Source organism: Pseudomassariella vexata (assembly GCF_002105095.1).
Source record: "Pseudomassariella vexata strain CBS 129021 chromosome Unknown BCR38scaffold_10, whole genome shotgun sequence".
NCBI lineage: Eukaryota > Fungi > Ascomycota > Sordariomycetes > Amphisphaeriales > Pseudomassariaceae > Pseudomassariella > Pseudomassariella vexata.
In genome coordinates, this window is record NW_024467965.1 from 606,425 (window position 1) to 627,808 (window position 21,384).

Consider the following 21,384-nt stretch of genomic DNA (forward strand, 5'->3'; position numbering starts at 1 on the left):
CCGTCATTATATAATAGTATGTCTTATATTTCATTCTGTCACACGGTTCAGTATGCTCTATCGTAACCCTTGGAAACCTTAATAAACCGCATAGTTCAAAGACATCGACCTCACAATGGCTCATGATCCTCGATACACCCTGAACCCATGGGTTTGGATCCTCACTCTACTGGCCACGGCGGCCCTGTGTCTCCGCCTATGGTGCCGAAAATTCCGCCACCGCGGTCTCTGGTGGGACGACTACATCTTCGTCGTATCATGGGTACAGTCCACCCACGCACCTGCCATCAATCTGCTGTCCAAGCTCACTCATTCTCTTTCGACAGGCCCTCCTTTTTTCCGCCTCGGCGGTCTTCACTGCCGACTTAAACGCCGGTATGGGCCGCCTCGACTACGAAAAGCAAGATGTTCACATCCTCTTCCGGACGTGTTTCGACCTGAACACGCTCTGCTCAGCCTTGTCCAAGACTGCCTTCGCGGTGACGCTGCTCCGGCTCGTGGAGGCCAGCTGGCAGAAGCGCATGATCTGGTTCATCATCGTCACCATCAGCTTGCTCAACGTCGCCAACGCAATCGTGTGGTGGGCTTCGGTGTGCGGTAGACCCAGGTCCCTTGCTGCGCTGCCGGGGCATTGCCTTAGCCAGGCGGCGTTTGGGTTGCTTTCTACTGCTTGTGGAGGTGGGTCATTGATGTGGCTGTTTCATCCTGACTTGATTTCGCTGTCTGGGTGTATGGTAGTTGGTCGTCGTAAAGCCTTGATTGCTAATCGGTGGGATAAATGAATAGCGTACGGAGCCCTGATCGACTTCATCCTCGCCTTACTACCCTGGGGTTACGTCTGGAAACTCCGGACATACAGGCGTGAGCGACTGGCAATCAGTGTAGCAATGTCTCTCGGAGTGGTGTACGTTTTATTCCGCCTGTATGCATGAAGCAGGTTAATAACTTACGTTGGGTGTAGTGCCGGCGTGACAGCTATCGCTCGAATTGCGTACTCAGTCGCCATGGAAAGTAGCGGAACCGACTACGAAATCTCAGCTGGCCGTATCGAATATTCCTGTGAGTGTCCTCCACACAATTAATTTCTAGAATGAGAACTGATGATGGTTGTGCGTATAGATCAGACGTGTGTCATATTCGTCTTCCTCCAGGCCGAGCCGGCCGTGACCATCATCGCAGCAACCATTCCCGTCATCCGAGTCTTGGTTCGCGACGCTATCTCTGCTCCCGATGACGAGTGGGAAGACACAACGATGCAGGGGCTTAAAGAAACATCGGGAAATGCCTCTGGTTTGTTATCGGCGGCGACTCGAGATGTAGAGGAGATGGGGTCGTTTCACGTTCCCAAAAGCGCACCGTAGGAACCCTCTGCTCATGTTGAGATGTGTCGGAGTCCCCGAGGCCGCCGCCATGTTAGCCAGAGTAAAGGGCGCCACGTTAGCTTTAAATTTTCTCGTCGAAGTTGACGGCGATGGTTTGGGGCGTCACTAGGTATACCAACCTGTTGACTCGTGATCAAATCGAAATGTACAATACTGCACTGACACCTCTTGCATGCTGAACACTCGCAGTTGAAACCACTGCCATTTTGTTGGCCCTTAACCCAACCTAACTGTCTTCCACATCTTCATACACTCTTGCAAATCCATCGAAAGTGTTCCCTCCTGCGCCGTCGTCGTGTCCTTGATTGTAGCAATCAATAGACTGGCCTCGGCAAATACCAGCGGAGACTCCTGTAAATAATGGAAGTCTGACTTCCTCATTCCTCCGTTATCTGCCCAAGCCTTCCACAAGTTCAACATCTTGCAGACGGATGATGCGAGCCGACCATCCAGAATTATGCGGTGAAGTAACATCCCGACTGTATCTTTCAGGGCGATCGACTCATCAATATGACCTTGGGCTTTTAACCAGCAAAGATTGTGCTCCGCAACAAGTTTTGTGTCCCATTTGGGACTCTGCAGTGCCTCGACAGTACGTGCCTCACGGCGCTGAGCTTTGAGGCGAGTTTTGTCACGCACTTTGAACTATCAACACCATGATCCTGCTCCTACTTTCGGATGTTCAACTTACTATCCTGCATACGTTGCGTCATCTCACGCTGCATTCGATCTCGTGACGCAATCTGCTGTTGCTCATGTGTCATCTTGGCCTCAGCCTGCAGTGCGAGTCGCTGTTCTGTACTTGGTTTGACGAACTCATGTCCCTCCTCATGTGTATTATACGTCATTGCCCATTGTGGGGTTTGTGACTCTTCCACCACGTCCAGCAAGACGAGTATACCACATGGCAAAGTGTCTGTTCTTGCAAAGTTGAGGATCTCGTCAGGGATCTTGTAGTTCCACAACACGGTCTGGCTGGTTGTTCCGTAAGCCGTAGCAGCGCTCGCAAACCACACACCATCCATCCTGCCACTCCGGGTGCAAAGATGTTCTATGTAAAGACTCTGGATATTTGAGCTTGAGGTGAAAATCTCTGTCTCCTGCGTCAAAGCGGCGACCAGGCCATCGACGGATATTTGACAGGTGATGACTGTACTTGCGTTGGCTTGACCCGGCTTTTGGATCGAGTCCAACGATTCTTTGCACAGGCTGTTATTTTCGACCTCGGGTTCGGCGCCCTCTTCCGTTTCCACGGGTCCCGGCGAAGTTGAGTTCTCAGACTTTGGCGTTGCTGGCTTCATGGGGGGTGGCGGCAAGCGAACCCAGTACGGCGGTAAAGACGAGAAGTCCCGTGTGGTCCACGACGACGACCAATTGACAGCAAGCGAGAGGTGTCCGTCCGAGTCATCCAGCGGCGCAATGGTCAGCGCCATCTGTCCCCCAGGTGCGGTCATCAAAGAGCATCCCATCGGAGTCCACAGACCAGCGGACCGCAATAGCTTCCAGCCATGGGCATCAGGGACCGCACCTAGATCAAGAAGATACGAGACAAGCTCATCGAAAGCGACCTCAACCTGGGGTTGCCGAAGCTGATCGGCGTATTCGATCCGTTGAGTTTTGAACCCAATTGTGTTCGTTTTCCAGTGGAAAGTTGTCCACGAACCGCCCGGTATCTGGCTTGGCTGTCTCGCAAGTTGCCAGTATTCCGACCTCTAGCTGAAGCGGTCCCAGGGAGTCACTGCGTATCTCGGTAATTCTACTTCGATGACTCGATTAACAACATCGTTGCGAGGGTCACTACCGTGTTATACAAGATGGGCAGGACTCCGAGAACCGCCAGGGGTACACCAATGTACGTGATGATATCCATGGCCATGTATTCGGCATTTGAAGACGACATTGTAGAAATGGCACCCAGGCGATGTTTGTGACAAGAAGAAACGAAAGAAAACGCGGCCTACATCAAAGGATTGACAGGCGACACGAGCAGTCCGCACAACAATTGAGGAAGAATTCGCACATCCACAGAGCTCTTCGAACCCTTTTCAGCCTCATTAGAGACAACTAGTGCAGCGCATTGCAGTCAGCGCTGCATGTTCAACTCGTGGCGTCCGCCCGACTGGGCGGAGCCTTGATCATCGGCAAGATTAGGGCGCCCCATCGCTTCGGACTCTCGTTTTGAGCTTTTTCGGTCGAAGGACTGCTCAACAGTGTTTAACAGAAGCGATCGGGAGAGGGCACTGCTCTTTATATTGATGGTCATTCACGCGTCAGCAGAAGAACTGTCGTTGCCAATCTGGAATCATGGATCGACCTTGTTCATGTTTTGCGTTTTATGCAGGTACAAGTAGCGGCGGCCTAAGACGGTGCTAAAGTTGGCTGGGGCGGTTGTTTTTCGTGATTGATTGGCTGGGAAGCAGCCGAGAAGATTGAACGGCGCAGCTCCAGCAACGAAGTATGATGCCCTTTCAACAGAGCAACCACCGGTGCAGTTGTCCGTGGCGAGATTAGATTGATGTTTGTGACAGTCGTTTCCTCAGAAAAGTTTATTTGCTTCTTCTTCCGTTGGTCCTGTAAATTTACAGATACTAAAGCCAATCCATGTGCAACTTCACCTCGGCATAAGCCATCACCTGTTCCACCAACCTGTGCACCTCGAGCGTTTGGCGCACCTCGAAGCCATCCCGACGGCTCGCGACATTCACCATGAAGAGCATCGACCGACGACGATGAAGCTTTTCCTTGGCCTAGTCCTCTACGCCGCCGCCAAAGTACTAGCCCAATTCCCCACTATTGTGCCCAACTTGACCACGATATCCTCGCCCGTCGATCCATCCATCAAGATCAGCTACAAAGTGCCCAATGGCGCCTGCACCACCGCGTTCGACACGCAGGAACAGTATACCGGCTGGGTGAATGTGCCAGGCGACTATCCCACCAATCTCTTCTTCTGGTTCGTGGGCGCACGCGAGCCCTCTTCCATCCTCACGATATGGCTCAACGGCGGGCCCGGGTCGAGCAGCATGTTTGGATTCTTCACAGAGACTGGGCCATGCGAGGTGGTTGATAGCGCGGCGGAGGACAAATATGTGACGATTGCCAAGGAATGGGGCTGGGATAGGGCGTCGAACATGTTGTTCATCGACCAGCCGAACCAGGTGGGCTTTTCCTACGACACGCCCACCAACGGCTCGCTCGACCTCCTGACGAACAACATCTATAGTCCTCCTGAAAGACGCCCTAATTCGCGGACGCCGATGGTTTTCCTCAATGGCACTTTCAGTTCCTTGAATGCGAATCACACGGCCAATACGACCGAGACGGCAGCAGCAGCAGTATGGCACATGCTTCAAGGGTTCTTGGGGGCCTTTCCCCAGTTCAATCCGCCAGACAATGGTTCCCTGGGTGTTAATCTATTCTCCGAGAGCTACGGTGGGAAATACGGCCCGGTGTTTGCCTCCAAGTGGAAGGACATGAACGCTGCACGTGCTAATGGCACTGTTTCAAACAGTACGACGCTCGACATCCACTTGACAGCCCTTGGCATTGTCAACGGCTGCGTCGACGACCTGATCCAGGCGCCCTACTACCCCGTTATGGCCGTGGACAATTCTTACGGCCTCGTCACCATCAACTCCATTCGCGCTCAGATGGCCAACGCAAGCTTCTACAAGGAAGGTGGTTGCCAGGACCTGATCCGACAGTGCCGCGCCGCAGTGTCCACCAGGGACGTAGCGAACAGCGGCGCAGTTTCCAGCGTTAACGATCTTTGCAACCGCGCATACACAAATTGCTTGACCAATGTCGTGCAGCCGTACTCTGACGCCGGCCGTAGCGTGTACGACATCGCGGCCCTGCTCCCGGACTCCTTCCCGCCGTCTCGCTACCTGTCGTACCTCAACAGCGCATCTTTCCAATCCGCCATCGGTACGACGATGAACTATACCGAGACCAATACGCAGGTAGTTGCCGCTTTTCTTGCCACTGGCGACTATGAGCGCCAAGCTCTAATCCCAGAACTCGCTTCTCTCCTGGACGCGGGCATTCGCGTAGGTTTCATGTACGGCGATCGCGACTACATCTGCAACTGGCTGGGCGGTGAAGCCGTCTCCCTGTCTGTCGCCTCGGCTGCCTCGACATCGTCCTACTCGTCCTCCTTCCCCGACGCTGGCTACGCCCCCATCATTGTGAACGAGTCCTACATTGGCGGCGTGGTCCGGCAATTCGGCAATCTCTCCTTCAGTCGCATCTACCAAGCCGGGCATTTCGTGCCCGCCTATCAACCCGAGACCGCGTTTCAGGTCTTCGCCCGCATCATCATGGGGACCTCTGTATCGGACGGCAAACCCATCGACCTGTCGAGCTACAACACGAGCGGCCCTGCTAATGCCATGAGCAAGCTCGACTTGCCGCCCAGCCCGACTCCGACGTGTTGGCTACGCAACATTCCCGGCAGCTGCAGCGAGGAGCAGCAGAACCAGCTGCTCAGCGGTGAGGCGGCCAAGGATTGGAGCTCCGTCAACATCTTGAATGGAGCTCTCGTCACGGGGACCGAGACGCTACCGATTTCGACAGTTATTAGCACAGCGACTGAGACGGAACCGCTTACTGGGCTGTTTACCGCAACCTCAACACCGCGCAGTGCTGCATCGTCTCTCGGTGTTGATGGGTCGTTGCTCAGAGTGGTGGGCTTGTTATGGGTATCGTCCGTCATGCCCCTGCTATACGTATACTAAAGTGTATAATTATTCTGAATGATACCCCTTACAAATTAGTACTGCTCTCTTGGTAGTCATGGATGGCCATGTTCGAAGTCTTTCAGAAGCCAGATACAGTTGCAAGCTGCATGTCAAGATCCAAGTCATGCGAATTATGTATCCAAGTACTTCACATGTATGTGCTAAGGTGTAGTGATGAACGAGATACCGTACGGAATTTGCTTGTTCATTATTCATGTTTTATGTGGAATTGACTATTTACTAGCTGTCTATAATTTTGATTTTATAAGGCTCTTATTCATGAACACAATATGCTAGCTCCATCATTCACTGAATGACAACCAACTCACGCTGGCCTCTACATCAGATGGCTGTTTCGCCAGCAAGGCCATGATGCATATGATCACGTCGGAGGTGACATGGTTCGAAATATACTAGGTGGTTTGGTATAACTTTGAAACTTGTTAGCGAGGTTTGATGAGTAGAACAAACAAGTTTGAAATGTGTTTCGTATCAGATCGAAGCCTTGTCAAAGGCGATGTCATCAATGCCCATAGAGCTATGTTGACCGTCGTGAATTATTGGATCATCATTTAAGGGGCGTTGTAGGGAGTGAGAGAGTTGTTCTTTACCTTACTGTGTGGCACAATGTAGTTACCATTGTATGGCTTAGCTGACTATGTCTATCTTGGGATGGTCAGCTGAAGTACACTGATCGGCGGCGAGAATGACAGGAAGTTTTGTCCAGCTAAGTCAGACATGACAGTTCTCATCAACGCTGTGAGGCTCTGACATATGCTTGTCTATTTGGTTAAGTCGCTTCATCATATAGTGGAGTGGAATGCAAGGAGTGATTTAATGATAGACCTACCAATAAAAGTATTGTTGGACGACAGGACCTCAGCAATCTACATTGATAAAATCTGGTCATATTCTTGGAAAATGTCAGCCGTAGCTCTGCAATGGATACCATTAAATATGGAGGCGATCTTCAAAATCAGTTAGGCATGAATGGTATAAAGAAATATGTTGTCTGCATCGGTAACCCGAATAAGACTCGTCATCTGTGTTCATCACATGAAGATAATCAGGGCGTTAAACAGAGGTCTCTACTCACATTGATGGAAGCTGGGGATGACCCTCAGGGGACCGATTACTGTACCAAACAACATATTAGGAGTGTTTCCTAACAGGTGATGCATATTTGATATTTTGATGTTCGATCAGTGGGCGAGGTTTTCTAGGCCTGCCACAAATTGGCTTATCGACTCATGTGAATTTTTGTTTCGGAGCCCAGTGCCACTTCATCATGTCGAGGGTTGGAGGAGAATATTCGAGATCAGGGTAACATACCCATTGTTAAATATCACCTGTGCTTGAGGGATGTCAGTCAAAGATCCTGCCCAGGAAGTGCTTGGAGAAAATATGACCAGGTTGTGTAATCAGAAAACAGCCAGGTTTTTTCGTCAAGGAGAAATCTCAGACGGTAATTTCCAGCTATGCCGAAGCATAGAGTTGCTCATCAGGGAAACCAGAGAGGAAGTGGGGGAAAGGGGACAACCTACAAGATGTATTGGAATCTGATGGCCAAGGACGATTCCCTGGCCAGCTACATTAGTTGCATTCGAACCATTCTCAATACGATCTAGCAGACAAATTGTTAGCTGGGTGAAGCTTCTGGTGCGAAAGCTATAAAAATTCTCGATGTTGTAGTCTCAGACTGACGTGTAAAACAGTTTCATTCCCGGAGGTCAAAGACTCTAGTTTGCGGTTTACAACTTGTCATCAATGGAAGGGAAGTCAATGGAATGCAGAAGGGGAATACTCACTCGATATGCAGCCTCAAGATTCGTTGCCGAGAGCTCGAGGCAATCATGTTGAAGATTGAAGCTGGGAGCTTGAAGTGTAGAAATAAATTTTTGTCAAGAGCTTTCTAGTCAAAATTTCCTGTTACTGTGGAGTCGCAAGAAAAGGAACGACCGATGTTCCGGCTCCGACTTTCTTGAGTGTGCCCCTCCTGATCCGTGCAGTGACATAATTACTCTATAAGGATACATTGACCTTGGCAGCTGTCTACGGTCAAGTAAGGTTTCCCACACTGCAAGCTTTGAGACAAGGTTCGGGCAGAGTTGCGGGGTCAATTGCATAGCGGAAAAAGCCAACGTCGGATGATGCAGCTCTGGCGGGGCTTTTAGTTGAAGTGGTCATGCTGCAAGATCTAGATGGACTATCATAGTGTTCACCAACAGTATTGGCGCAATTACTGTGAGTGGCTTTTCAGCAGATTTCCTCTTGGCTCTTCCGTAAGACTATTGGAACGGACGAAGGGCTGGAAATTGATTGCTCTCACATTGCATGGGCTGCACGTCCTCGACGACCCAAAGAGCTCGAGGAACCAGCAGAAGCTGTGTTCAACGTTAGTAAAAGGAGGCAAAAAGTGCCAGAGTGCCCCAGTTCCGCCCGACCTTACCGAGTTCTCCCGCCTCGGTACAAGTCAACGCGGATTTCTGCCAGGACCCGGAAAATCCTCTTTCGTGCCTCTTCTTTGCTCGTCCTCGTCGGCAATGTCGTTCACGGTTACGAAATACATGAGGCGCAATTTGACTTTCGGCATCAAGCCCGAGTCTCATTTATGCCCTTTGCCGAGCATGCCAGTCAGTGTCTGAGGAGAGGTGTGGGGTTGAGCAAGCTACTCCTGTCGCTCATAAATCCATACTTCCCCACGGGAGATCCCTCAACTATCGTCATTTTGACATTTGTCACAGATCCATATTTACGTAGTTGGCATTTCCCTAACCTTCCAAGGTTGCTGGGTGATCTACCGTACTATTGATAAGCACGAACAGTTACTGTACCCTACTACCGTCACACTCCTCAGCTTCCTACTTAACTAGCATACCTTCCTCTCAACCTCCTTTCTACAGATAGTCTTCAGCAATAATTCCCACGATGGCTTCAAACGGCGGCAATGGCATTCCTCCGGCCGAATCGGCAACGGTCAATACGAGTATTGTTACTTTGACTCGATTCCTGACGGAAGAGCAAGCAAAGTTCAAGGAAGCAACTGGAGACTTCACGTAAGTGACACTGGCTTTTCCCCATGCAACATAGAACTGTATAGCTGACTCGAGTGGTAGAGCAGTCTCCTCTGCCACGCGCTCCAATTCTCCTTCAAAGCCATCTCATACTACATTCGCCGAGCCACATTAGTAAACCTGACGGGTTTAGCTGGCACATCAAACACAACCGGCGATGACCAGAAGAAGCTCGACGTGATCGGCAATGACATCTTCGTGGAGGCCATGCGATCGTCAGGCAAGTGCGCGTTGGTCGTGTCCGAGGAAGAGGAGGAAGTGATATTCTTCAAGGACAAGACGAACGCACGGTATGCGGTGGCATGTGACCCTATTGACGGTAGCTCCAACTTGGATGCCGGTGTGTCGGTGGGAACCATCTTCGGTATCCACAAACTCGCCGAGGGCTCCACAGGCACGAAAGAGGACATACTGAAGCCGGGAAGCGAACTATTGGCTGCCGGCTTCACCATGTACGGTGCGTCTGCGCAATTGGTTATCACGATGAAGGGTGGCACCGTCAATGGCTTCACCCTGGACAATTCGTTTGGCGAGTTCATCCTGACCCACCCCAACATGAAGATCCCCAAGAGCCGGGCAATCTACTCGGTCAACGAGGGTAACTCGCTATACTGGGAGGAGACGACCAAGGACTATTTCAACTCGTTGAAGTTTGCGCAAGAAGATGGCAAGCCCTACAGCTCCAGATACATCGGGTCCATGGTTGCTGATGCGTATCGAACCCTATTGTATGGTGGAATCTTCGCCTACCCGGCGGATAAGAAGAGTCCTAAGGGAAAGTTGCGAATCTTATACGAGTGTGCGCCAATGGCTATGGTCTTTGAAAATGGTAAATCTCCCCTGAAACCGCTTTACTGTTCATTATTTACTAACTGAGTACAGCTGGGGGTCAAGCGGTTGACAGTAAAATGAACCGCATGATGGAAGTTGTGCCGGAACACATCCACGACCGCGCTGGAATCTTCATGGGCAGCCATGACGAGGTCGAGAAGGTGAAGAAATTCTACAAACAGTAAAAGTTGGGCACTTGATTTGAATCGTGGATTGGTTTACATGCTGGCGCACATTCGCATGAGCGTTAATTGGACTTCATAACGTGAGTGCCACAAGTGGTATGCACTCTACGGTGCGTTGGGCGAACAGTTCTATCAACTTGATCAGTTGTAAATGCACCTGGTAGATTGTACATGAACTAGATTGAATACACGAGGTGGTGTCACAACCTTGGGAAGAATTTGGGTGTGTTCTTCTTCCATTCCTGGTAATCCTTCCGGTCACCGTAACGCTTGTCGTATTTCTTCTCACTCAGGGGAACACCGCTCACCTTCAGCAACAGGAACGTCACAAATGCAGGGCTGATAGATGAGAGACCAAGTGCAAGCATTTGACCAGGCAAACCACCGGATAGACCCAATCCTACCTGCGCAGGACGAGTTACAAGCACACCCGCAGCTGTTGTGGCAATGCCGGTCCACAATGTGCATTCGCCAAAGTAGTTGGGATATTGACTGAGGATTGGTCAGTTTCCACTTCGGTACACAGCAACTCAACTCACCTCTTGCTCCAAAGGCCCCGAGTAATGAACTGCTCCTCATGCACCTTCTCTCGCCTTTCTTGCATCCATTTGCTCTTCTGGCGATCCGCCACCATTTCAAACGCGAAGCCACCGACATATAGCGCCAAGCCAAGAACATCAGTAGGCTTCAGTCGGGGCAGAGCAGAGAAGGCAGCGGGCGGGATAGCGCTGATGGCAATCACGGGCATGAGACACAATGAAACCCAGGTCGCCTGTGCTATCCACGCCACGAGGAACTTGGCCGGAGATTTTTTTATCTTATCGAAGCGGGAGTCTGAACCAGTTTGCAGCACGCGTTGGAAGAGGTAGGAACCCACTGTGGCGTGTTAGTCCAGTTGTGCCCAAGATGAGCTATTTATCAAAGGCCTACATCGAATAGACCAGAACGCAACGGCTGCGCCCAGGGCGACTTGTCGCCAGTTAAAACCTCCAGAAGCACCTCCGCCTGTGAATGCCGACATCAAGCTCGGCAGTTTGATATCGGTCCCCTTCAACGCGGCTGCGGATCTGGTGCGGAGGCTGGGCAGGTACATACTCAAAAGCGTGACGGATAGGAAGGTCATTGCACCAGAGGCATCATAAAACCGGTCAGATTGAGCGAGAATAGAAGGGACGGCAAAGGCAGTTTGAATCGCGAACGCGGCCGACACACTCGGCACCAACGTCCGCAGTAAGGGATTACGGAAATTGGTGAGACCAAGGAAGTTCTGCAAGAGTCCCATTATGAAAGATATGATGGGGGCGAATGGCATGCGAAGGTCGATCAGTCGAAGCAGAGGATTAGTGTGCCTTTATGAGTTGAGAATACACTATGTTGAAATGGCACCAGTCTGAAAGCGATCAAAATCATGACGACATCAATTCGGACAACTGTGAAGACCACGGTCCGCAGAGCGAAGCTGACTTCGAAGCGGGACTGGTAGTGCTAAGGACTTTTTTGTGGGCCTGCTCAGCCCTACGGCGCTAATGTGTCAGATCTCAGATCAAGTCAGCGATGTCGTTCATCAATCTTTTGTTACAGAAGATCAAGATATCTACTGGCCACAATCTCATGTGAAGAACCTCCCATCCGCTTTTCGTGCGAACGGGATGCACTCGCCTGCTTAAGTCAATAGCACTCCGGACTCCACAAGCTTGGACTGAACCCCTTATCTTTGGTCCGCTGGTCGACCTCCTGGCTAAAAAATGTCGAGTCATTTCCTATGTGTGGTATGGTGAGAAATCTGGGGTAACGTAAACTTCTATCACTCATATAAGTGCCTTAGTATAATAACTGCGATACGAGCTGGGGCATATCAAAGCGTAAGTAGTTATGAGTTAAGTAGCATCTCGACCATCTTGGGGGCTACCAGCCGAAATTGCATGCTTTGGAAATGATAGAGGCAGCCATTTATCGCAGAAAAACGGCCTGTACTCGGGTATTGAACAATTAACTCCGTCTCGTTCAGTGGTTGACGATGACACAGGTGGTATATCAAGCTTTAAAATCTTAGGTCGTGATGAGAACCTGCCGCACTTTCGAGACTTCGTGGGGGTACATAAGATGATGAATGTCTCATGAGCCGATACAAAATCTCAAGAAGTCGCCTCCCGTATACTATGGCGATGCAAGTAGTAGCTTCGACCAACGCGGCGGGCATGTCGCAGTGGATTACTTCGTGCTCCTGTGCCTTCGGGGGCGATTTCCAATGGGAAGGTGTTCTTGCGACGTCGCTCGCGACTTCAATGCGTTGCCCACAAAAAGACACGTCATCAACCATGCTAATAACTTTATCTGGTGGCCCCAAAACTGAAGGCACACTTCCATTACAGCTGCGGACTGCTTATGATTTCCAACTTCGTGCCTTCCATTCAAGCGCTTCTTGGTTGAGGCAGGAACACTCCCTGGAAAACATGTCGAGGTTCGACGGGGGGGTTCTCAAGTAGTAACAGGGAAATACAGTAAACCGTTCGCCGGGCCAGGTTGTTGATGGTCCCCTATCTAGTATTAAACTCCTCCTTCAAGGTGCTGTATGCAAAGAGCATTTCTATTGTTTATACCAGTCATCTCATAAGTCCCGAGGTCATTGCCCCTGATTCATTCTCTCCATCCGGTTGATCTCAACAACATTTAATCCATCAAGTCCGGTAAGAACGGAAACGGCATTCAACAAGGCCCCTGCCAACTTTGAAAACAAGATGTTCCTGTACAGGGCGCGGCAGCTCCTGCCAGTTAGCAGTACACACCACATTGGACCTTCCCTTTCAACCATGCCATGCAGACAGTCACCCAACGTAAAACCAAATCTCCTCCCGGAACTTCAGTGCTTAAATCCACGTCTTCTCTTCTTCTCCAGTTTCACACCACAATTTTCTACTTTGGATTCCATCATTAACTATCACGTTCATTATTCGTATCATCCATCCATCCAAAAACCATCACGATGTCCCTCCCAGCAACCAACTTGCCCGACACCACGGCCGACACCTCGGCTTCTGTCAACGGTGACCTCGAGGCTTCAGCACCAGGACTCACAGACAGTCCTACCAAGGGCCGATAGGAAAAGGCTCCAATTTGGGTTCGAGCCCTCGACGTCGGTATCACGCTCTTCACAGCTAGCGTCATTCTCGCTTCCATAATTCCGCGAAGAAACACGATCCCGTGGATATATGCGGTTCTCATCATCGTTTTGTGGTATGTACTCTTCACATATTGCCACAGTCTCTGCTTTTTCTGACAATTTTGCAAGGTGGCAACTCACGGTCCAGAGATATCTTCCACGATTTTGGGCAGGCCTCGGCCATGTCTGGGCTTTGGCTACGAGTGCTGTGGCTATCTACACCGTGCACGAGCAGCAAAAACTCCTCGGCCTCTTTGACGTCTCTACCGGCAGAAATGGCGTCGATAGGCAATACGAGAACTTCCGTAACCTTTTCGTTCATGAGCACGGTTCTTACTATGCCCCATTGGCATACTTCCTTGCTGCATTGGCGATCAGCGTCACGCTCGCCTTGGTTCTTTTCGACGTGATGAGGGAATTGAGAAGCTGAGCAAGACTGGAAGCAAAGACGTGAATACCAATGGATCAGGACATGTGTGGTTGGAGGCAACAGAATGGTGAACTCGGCGAAACGCATGCACAGGACTGCGTTGATGAAGCATAGGTGGTTTGAGCAACAGATGGATGAACCTCCAACCCTAATGAACAGCAGATTAGACCTTAATTGATATCTCTCACCATTCGAAAACAATGAGTCTTCGAGTAAACTGTACTGAACATCATATGCTTAATCATTTCGTTGCTAGTGGCCCACGGTGATTTGCGGTATTGAGGTGATGCTCGTCAGTTGCCTACACTGCTGCGCCAGCTGTAGCTGAAGAGCAGCATCAACATCAAAATGAGCCACCAAACAACACAGACTTGGGAGGATTCCTAGATGCAAGTTCCCTTGTAAATGGTGGGGTCACCCGGAGAATGCATAACCGCCCAAGGCTCAACGCAGCTGGTCCCACGGCGGGAATAAGTTTGGCAAGGGCAATGTATGACACTTGTTATCCTGAATGAATGATTCTGTGTAATCAGTCCGAAGATAGGATAACGCAAGTCTATATGGAGAAGCTGCCAAAACTACTGGACCCAAAGGACTATCATTTGTGAGAGTTGTAAGACTACCTATGCCATGGAAGTGGGCATGCCCTAAAATAACCCACAACACCTTGTTCAGCTTCCAAAGAAACTATAAGGAAGGTAACCTGCAGTGGTGTTGTACTCATCGCGTTGCGCGGTAACTGCCCGCTGCGCATTCTGCCGACAGGATAACACACTCGATAAATGGCAGCCACATAAGTAGAATATGAGCAAGTGGTCAATACATCTTACACTAGCGCTCCGCAAGAGAACCAAATGACTCTTGAAGCCTCAATCATGCCATTCATTCCTATCCAGTATACAACGTTTATACACCGTCATGCCGCCTTCCCCTGAGAGAAACCCCCAGCGAGTCCTCGCTCACGCACTACCGACCCGCAAAAGCGCTCTTAACCTCCGCTCTAGGCCACTCAAACAGTACGTCGCCACCGTACACGCTCGCAGTCACCGTACTGATCCTGATTTCGATATCGCCGTAGAACCTCTCGCACTCCTTCAACGCGCGATTCACCAGCACTCTGCTCTTGTTCGGTTCGTCGTCATCGCCGAAGTGCTTCTCGACCCTCTTCTTCAGTGCCTCAACGCCCTTCTTGACTTCACGTCCGTCGTATCCAGACAACACCTTGTTGAATGTGCCCTTGGAATTCGACGGCTGAGCGGCAATTGTGGGCGCCGACTTTCCGGATGTGAGCTGCGCTTCAATATTTTCGAGGTACTCGAGAAGCTTGCCCAGTGGACGGCGCATGACGGCATTGAGGTACAGGCTCATGTGCTCCGCCAGTTCACTGCTTGCTGCTTCCTTCCAGTCCTCGAGGATCTCGATGCTGTGAGTGTCAACCTCTTCGACAAAGTGATTCATGTTCTCGATTAATAAGATGTGATAGTTCAGTGCCTCTTTGTCTTCGGGATCCGCGCTGCTCGAAGTGAGCGTCGCAGGATTCTCTCGCGCAATCACCTTAAGTGAGTCGAACATGGATTTGATGATGCGATCGTATTCACGGTCGACAGCGCGACGTGCCGTCGAATTGGCTGATGCACCTGCAGTAGACATCATATTCTCGATGGCCGAGCTGAACTGCGGGAATACGCGGAAGAATGAAATAATGCCCTTGCGCTTCTTTATCTTGACTTTGGTATCTTCTATGGCGCGGATCTGCTCCTCGACAAACTTGGAGAAGCGAGCTTCAAGATTGCTGTGTAATTTCTGCAGGACGTTGTTCAAGAAGTCTTGGTTAGATTGGGACATTTCTGAGTGTTTCCGCTCGAGAATCGCGAGCACACCAACTCCTTGTCTATAAAAATATTAGCATTGACAGGAATGGGAACGGCGAGACAGCGGACTTACAAGGGGTCTTGGAACAAAACCCAATCCACCGAGCTCTGGAGATCCTGTTCCAGGAAAGAGAATATGACTTCCATGGCTCGAGTGACTCGCCTAGCCAGCTCTCGGTCGGGTTCCATCAGCCTATGCCGTCTCAGATCGCCACTGCGTCGGTCTTGTGGCCTTGTAGCCGCCACTGCTTCGGGGAAATCGATATTCTCCAAGGTAGTGGCATGGAAGAAGTCGATGATAAAATTTTGCTCGATCTCCACAAGAGGAAGCAAGTCGTCTACAATACCTGCAAGTACCTCGTATGGGAGACTGCGACCATCTGATGTTTTATCGGGGTTTGTCCTACTGCCATCGCCCAACGGGGAGCGCAAACTCCTTGCCAAAGTTTGACTTCGTTTGACGGTAAGCTTTCGCGCCGTCGCCATGGTGCTTTCTTGCTGCTTCTCTGCATGCGCCGTGAATAAAAGTTCGGCCTCTTCGCCCGTAGGTTTCCTGGCATTTCGCCTCCAGGCGCCAACGACTTCCCTGAATTCCTCTTTGTAAAGAGGGAAGTTTTTGCCTTGATATGTTTGGATAAATGTATTCCATCCAGTAAGGTCCAAATCTCTGGCATAGACCATGAGTGGACTGTAACGCCAGAGAAGTTCTCGACCAACATCGTGGTGTTTGTGGTCGACTTTCTTGGAAAGAGCTCCATCCAAGGACTGTTTTACTTCTCGCGCTGCAAGATCAAATTGCCGATCCATAAATTCCCCGAATCGCTTCAGGAATTGTGCACTACTAGCAGTGTACAGGACCTTTTTCTCCTGCACTATACGCATTTGACCGTAGTCTGAATTGAAACCCGACTGTTGGTCACTGGAAATAGCGTCGCTATTGATGGCCTCATCCATGGTAGGGTCAATTTTCATCATCGCCTTGTACAAGGTGACTAGTGTCCCTTCGATTTCATCAAGCCCAGACAGGGAATCTAGGGGAGCAACCTCAAGGGCTTGAAGATCCTCGCCCTGAATAGCGCAAGTATCGAGCAAGGACTCAAGCTCCTTTTTGAGAAGTTTCTGGTTTGCAGCTTGCACCTGGAGACCTTGACCTTGTGCTTCTATATATGCGATATCATCTGAAAGCGTCTGTATAAGATTAGAGGTGGTGAATTCAACATGGGAGACACTCGACTTACGGATAATTCGACGCTATATAATGTGAGAAGATTATCAAGCTCCTCACATTCATTGACGGCGAGGTCAAGTCCCCGCTTGATCGCGTCTACCCTCTCATCTTCATCTTGAAATCGTACAACCCAGCCCCCTGCCTGGGCCTTGTTCAGCTCGCGGTCAATGTCCATTTTCATCTCTTCAAAGTTGCGGGTTCGCATCTTGTCACCAGGCACCCAGCCGAAATGGTCAAGCCACTTGGCGAACTCAGTCGTCTGGGTGTCCAATAACCCAGTATCTACGCCGAGTGTAGTGAGATACTTGCCATCATTCCCAGAGGTATTAGTGTCCTTCACGTCGCCCGCTTTTTTGACAGATTCCCCGCTCTTCCTCTTCTCCTTCGATAGTTGTAAACTACTTGGGCGGCTAGAATTGGGAACTGTGATCTTGACTTCGGGTAAGCCAGAGTTCCTGTCGGAGGATTTCTCTGGCTCGACAAGTTTGGGTGTTTCAGGCTTCGGTGTCGGCCGAGATGGTGCCGGAACGACACTCGTGATGCCATCTGGGCCCTCCGCACTGTCTTTACGTACCAATTCCCGTAATCGTTCACCTGCGCCACCTGGGCGTGGTTTGAAAACCGCTGCGGCCGACGCGGCTTTCCATAACGCGCCTGCAAGTTCTCCCTTGGATTTCTTGGCTTTGATCATGGGGCCAAGACCCGGGCGGCTGTCCACAGGTGATTCGATGGGGCCCTCGACCGGAGACTCTGTTGTTTCTGGCGGTGGACTCGACACGGCACTGGCAAAAGGAGTGTCGCCATTTGTTACCAGCGGAGGAGGCGTGGGAGCAGGCACAGTTACAGGTGCAGGGGCAGGAGCGAGTGTAGGGGGTTCCGGCGCTGTCGAAAGTTCTTCCCTCAGTGAGCTGGCTACTGATCTGGCGCCAACTGAGTTTTTCCTAGGGGACATTCTCTCCATACTTCGTGGTGGTGGTTGGGGTTCCCGTGATTGGGGTTCCCGTCTCATTCCCGGACTTATCAATGGGGCGGGTACCAGATCCCTATCAACGGAACCCTGAGGTCTGCCGGGGTCCATGGGAGGGCGTCTTCGATCGGGCAAGTCTAGTGCTGCCGCTGGTTGAGGTTGCGATTGGGGCTGCGGCGGCTGGGCTTGAGCCTGAGCTTGTGGGGGCGGAGGTGGAGGCGGCTCTGCTGCCGTGTCACCAAATCTGCCCAGTGCGCCTGGTCCGTTCATCCCTCCTCTCGACCGGGGCGGTAAGCTGTTTGCATCATCACTCCTCGCGGTTGAGAAGGACGCAGCAACAGAGTCTTGACTTTTATTATTCGCGGCCAGCCGACGAAGTGGTGGTGCCGCCTGGTTGTTCACACGGCCCGAATCAACACTGGGGGATGGAGAAGCCGAGGCACCGGTCGGTGGAACAAGGTTGCGAGCAGGAGATGCAGGTGGCCTTGAAGGTAGTTGATATGCCTGTGTACCAGCGGTGTTGGATGCGAGAGAAACGTTGCTTGGAGCGCCCGGCAGTGGCTCTGGACGTGACGGCATCGATTCGGACGCCGGGGGAGTGCGCCCAGCTGGTTTTCGCGAGCCAAGAACCTGATCTAGTTCACGAGGATCAAAACCGATCAAGTCGGGTGTTCTACCACCAGTGTATTTGCCATAGATCTTGATCAGGCTGGCAATGAAGAATTTCTTCTCCTTATCGGCCTGAGCTTGCCAGTAGTAAGGCTTCCCGATGTTGATAACGAACCCTGTATCGCTAGCCCATTGCCTTTTCTGTGCGTCGGCGGTTGTGCCAGTGAAAGATTCGATACCCGTCAGATCATTCAGATCCCATGTCTTTCCGATGGAAAATGTGCCATTCGCATTCTCCTTGGACTTGTGCATGCGAACACGCCCTGACTTACGGACCGCAACAATGATGACTCGCGGCTTTTCGGACTGCGGTGTTCTGGATTCTGGAGGAGGCGGCGAAGACGGATGGGAGCTGTATTCGGTGATCTTGATGTGGGTGATGTATGTTTCAAGTACTGTCGGTCGAACATGTATGTTAGCAGGCATGGAATTGGCCAACATGGCCAACATAGCCAGCATCCCATGGATACCACAACCACCACATGATGCGCAGGTGGAAGTGAAAACTTACATGATCCATCGACATCTGTCTTGTTGAAGCAACTGTCGACGATGCGCCGCTTCTCCTCCTCGAACCTTTCTGCGCGGCTTAACTCACGGCCCCTCGGGTAGCCCCCTCTCGAGGCGTCCATGACTGCCAGCACTCAAGATGCAAAGAAAATTGATGGCTCATGAACGGAATCGATTGGGGCAAGTCGAGACTGCCCATGCAGCATCTTCGTGTTGGTCTCGATGTCGGATGGCTTCAGCTCAGCACAGGCGTCGGCGATCGGCCCTCTTCGCTCGGGGCTGGCTAGAAATGCTCATGAAACCGTCGCCCACAAGAGCAGTTGGCAGATAGATGGAAAGTTCTGTTGGAAGCACTTCTGGTAGTTGTAGGTGCAAATAGAGATCGGTTCAATTGAATGAGATGAGGTGCGATGATTACCTACAAAGCTGTCTCCTTCAGCGGCCTGTGCATCATTGCAGTCGCCCAATGCAATGTGCAGCATGGATCCTTGTTGTCTTCAAATATCTTTGGGGTGGATTCAAGCAGGTCCCACAATGGTGACTTGGAATGTAAGCTTGTTTAAGGCTTTGACGCAACCTCAGCCACAAGCAGATGATGAAGAATTATTGAATAAATGGTGCTCATGGCAGATATGCTTCGCATAATTCAATATCGAAGGAATAAACCTCTTGTCAGAATTTTAACTTGGAAAGTCCAAGTAAAATCCATCCAATTGCAGCTTCCAACACCTAACTGTACTACACTCACGAACATAAGCCTCACATGACAACGGCAGCCCAATGGGTCTATATTTCATCCAGTTACGACCACGTTCACCTGAAAAGCTTCCGGGAAGTATTTGACCTTTCCCAGCAGTACTCCCTTGTTTGCAAGCCTGGACTGGCTATCTTTGGCTCTTGTCACAACTCTAGATCCATATCTACGCACAGCTTGGTCATAATTCATTTATTTGTCTATGTTGTGTAAAAAAATACTTAGAACAACACGGGTCATGCTACTCATTACGCTGCTATTAGGCAAAGAGGTAACTAGTACAGGTTAGGAAGGAGCGGTCGTGACTGCACGATATAATTGAACTCAGCCGATAAGGTAACTTGTAGCTGCATTTCGCATTTATATATGAACCTCCCATGCCACGTAGGTGAGGAACTTGAACTCTGTATTCCTCATTATACTAGTTATGTGGCAAGTTTGTATATATCACAATGTACATTGCTAGTTATAAAGGCATACGTAGTGACATAGAATAATCACCACTAACAACTGTTAAATACTTCAAAATCTAAGTACATCGTAGAGTTTATCAATAACTACTACAAACTCATTTTGCCAATACCCAACCCCCTGAACAAAGTTCTCTCGCTGAGTTATTCACGTGTCGCCTCCTTTGCAGCCCATCTGCTGATGATTGGCATGCAGACCCCAGCTGGACCTGCAGAAGCCGACGGTAGAATGAAGGCAACACCGTCTGAGGACTGTCAAGGTTATGGTTATGGGGCCAAACCTTCACAATTACTGAACAGTTATTAGGGTTTGTTGAATGGCTGGTCTCCATGATCCCGCCAAAATAATTTGGTCCTCAAGGTTATATTTTGCAGCCTTTATAGCCGTAGGTCGTCCCATTAGCAGAATCAATCAAGCCGTCAATCAAGCCGTCATTCATTCCATCATTCCATCATTACAAACAAGGACTGGGCGTGGTCGGCTGCAGATTGCCAGTAGGAAGTGTCTCGCCGTTCCTCGCAGTCTAGGGGGACTCAGGGCCCAGTCTGTCTCAGTGAAGAGGATGGAAATAAGTGCAACCGCCAAGAGAAGATATTAGATTTATGCGGTACCTCCCTTCGTTACAGCCAGAAATGCAACCCGAAGGACAAGTAGTAGATGGTGAACAGCAATCAGACCTCAGGCTTCTTCCCGTGGGCCTTGGGCATAGGCCCGTCTCTGTTGCTAAATTTCATGAACACGAAGAACAGGAGCATGTGTCTGCCATATTCTGAGAGTCTCGCCAGCCAGAAAACATGATGGATACGCGGTACGGGATGAAAATCCCAGCTACATTGCGGGCGATACCAGTTCTGGGATCGTGAACGTCGTTGTGACTCCATAATGAATCAATGCTATGTCCTATGCACAACTGAACTGCTTCTTGTGGTGCTTCTGTGGAATTTCGGGTAGATTCAAAGAGCGGAAAATTTGCTGTAACGAATCACAAAACAGCGCAGTTTGACTCTTCATGTCGCACAGTACCCTGCCAGCACACTTTTCAACGCAGGCTATGTACTTGCCACGATGAACGAGTCGTCCAGAAAACCACACACAATCAAGCTTCTTCTAGAG

General features: G+C 50.5%; 6 protein-coding genes across 6 annotated transcripts; 3 read left to right on the forward strand and 3 right to left on the reverse strand.

The window, feature by feature from the left end:
- Positions 1-115: 115 nt before the first annotated feature.
- Positions 116-1,361, forward strand: BCR38DRAFT_487121 (uncharacterized protein; the record flags this gene model as incomplete). Its single annotated transcript, XM_040864114.1, has 5 exons — positions 116-262; positions 327-678; positions 787-904; positions 962-1,059; positions 1,120-1,361. The coding sequence occupies 5 exons, from the start codon at positions 116-118 to the stop codon at positions 1,359-1,361; spliced, it is 957 nt and encodes a 318-aa protein (XP_040713448.1).
- A 237-nt stretch (positions 1,362-1,598) lies between these two features.
- BCR38DRAFT_459270 (uncharacterized protein) lies at positions 1,599-3,282 on the reverse strand (the record flags this gene model as incomplete). Its single annotated transcript, XM_040862263.1, has 3 exons — positions 1,599-2,020; positions 2,074-3,094; positions 3,184-3,282. 3 exons carry the CDS (start codon positions 3,280-3,282, stop codon positions 1,599-1,601), a joined length of 1,542 nt encoding a protein of 513 aa, XP_040713449.1.
- Positions 3,283-3,826: 544 nt separating this feature from the next.
- BCR38DRAFT_439990 (serine carboxypeptidase) lies at positions 3,827-6,303 on the forward strand. Its single transcript, XM_040860676.1, has one exon. The coding sequence runs from the start codon at positions 4,112-4,114 to the stop codon at positions 6,116-6,118; it is 2,007 nt and encodes a 668-aa protein (XP_040713450.1). The 5' UTR covers positions 3,827-4,111; the 3' UTR covers positions 6,119-6,303.
- A 2,746-nt stretch (positions 6,304-9,049) lies between these two features.
- On the forward strand, positions 9,050-10,211 carry BCR38DRAFT_411253 (fructose-1,6-bisphosphatase class 1/Sedoheputulose-1,7-bisphosphatase; the record flags this gene model as incomplete). The annotated part of the gene is made up of 3 exons (XM_040858555.1): positions 9,050-9,177; positions 9,243-10,024; positions 10,078-10,211. The coding sequence occupies 3 exons, from the start codon at positions 9,050-9,052 to the stop codon at positions 10,209-10,211; spliced, it is 1,044 nt and encodes a 347-aa protein (XP_040713451.1).
- A 200-nt stretch (positions 10,212-10,411) lies between these two features.
- Positions 10,412-11,493, reverse strand: BCR38DRAFT_487125 (uncharacterized protein; the record flags this gene model as incomplete). Its single annotated transcript, XM_040864115.1, has 3 exons — positions 10,412-10,703; positions 10,751-11,087; positions 11,142-11,493. The coding sequence occupies 3 exons, from the start codon at positions 11,491-11,493 to the stop codon at positions 10,412-10,414; spliced, it is 981 nt and encodes a 326-aa protein (XP_040713452.1).
- A 2,912-nt stretch (positions 11,494-14,405) lies between these two features.
- BCR38DRAFT_440016 (exocyst complex component Sec3-domain-containing protein) lies at positions 14,406-19,573 on the reverse strand. The gene is made up of 4 exons (XM_040860677.1): positions 19,048-19,573; positions 16,911-18,931; positions 15,746-16,860; positions 14,406-15,692 (listed from the first exon to the last, which is right to left on the reverse strand). Exons 1-4 carry the CDS (start codon positions 19,166-19,168, stop codon positions 14,768-14,770), a joined length of 4,182 nt encoding a protein of 1,393 aa, XP_040713453.1. The 5' UTR covers positions 19,169-19,573; the 3' UTR covers positions 14,406-14,767.
- Between the last annotated feature and the right edge of the window lie 1,811 nt (positions 19,574-21,384).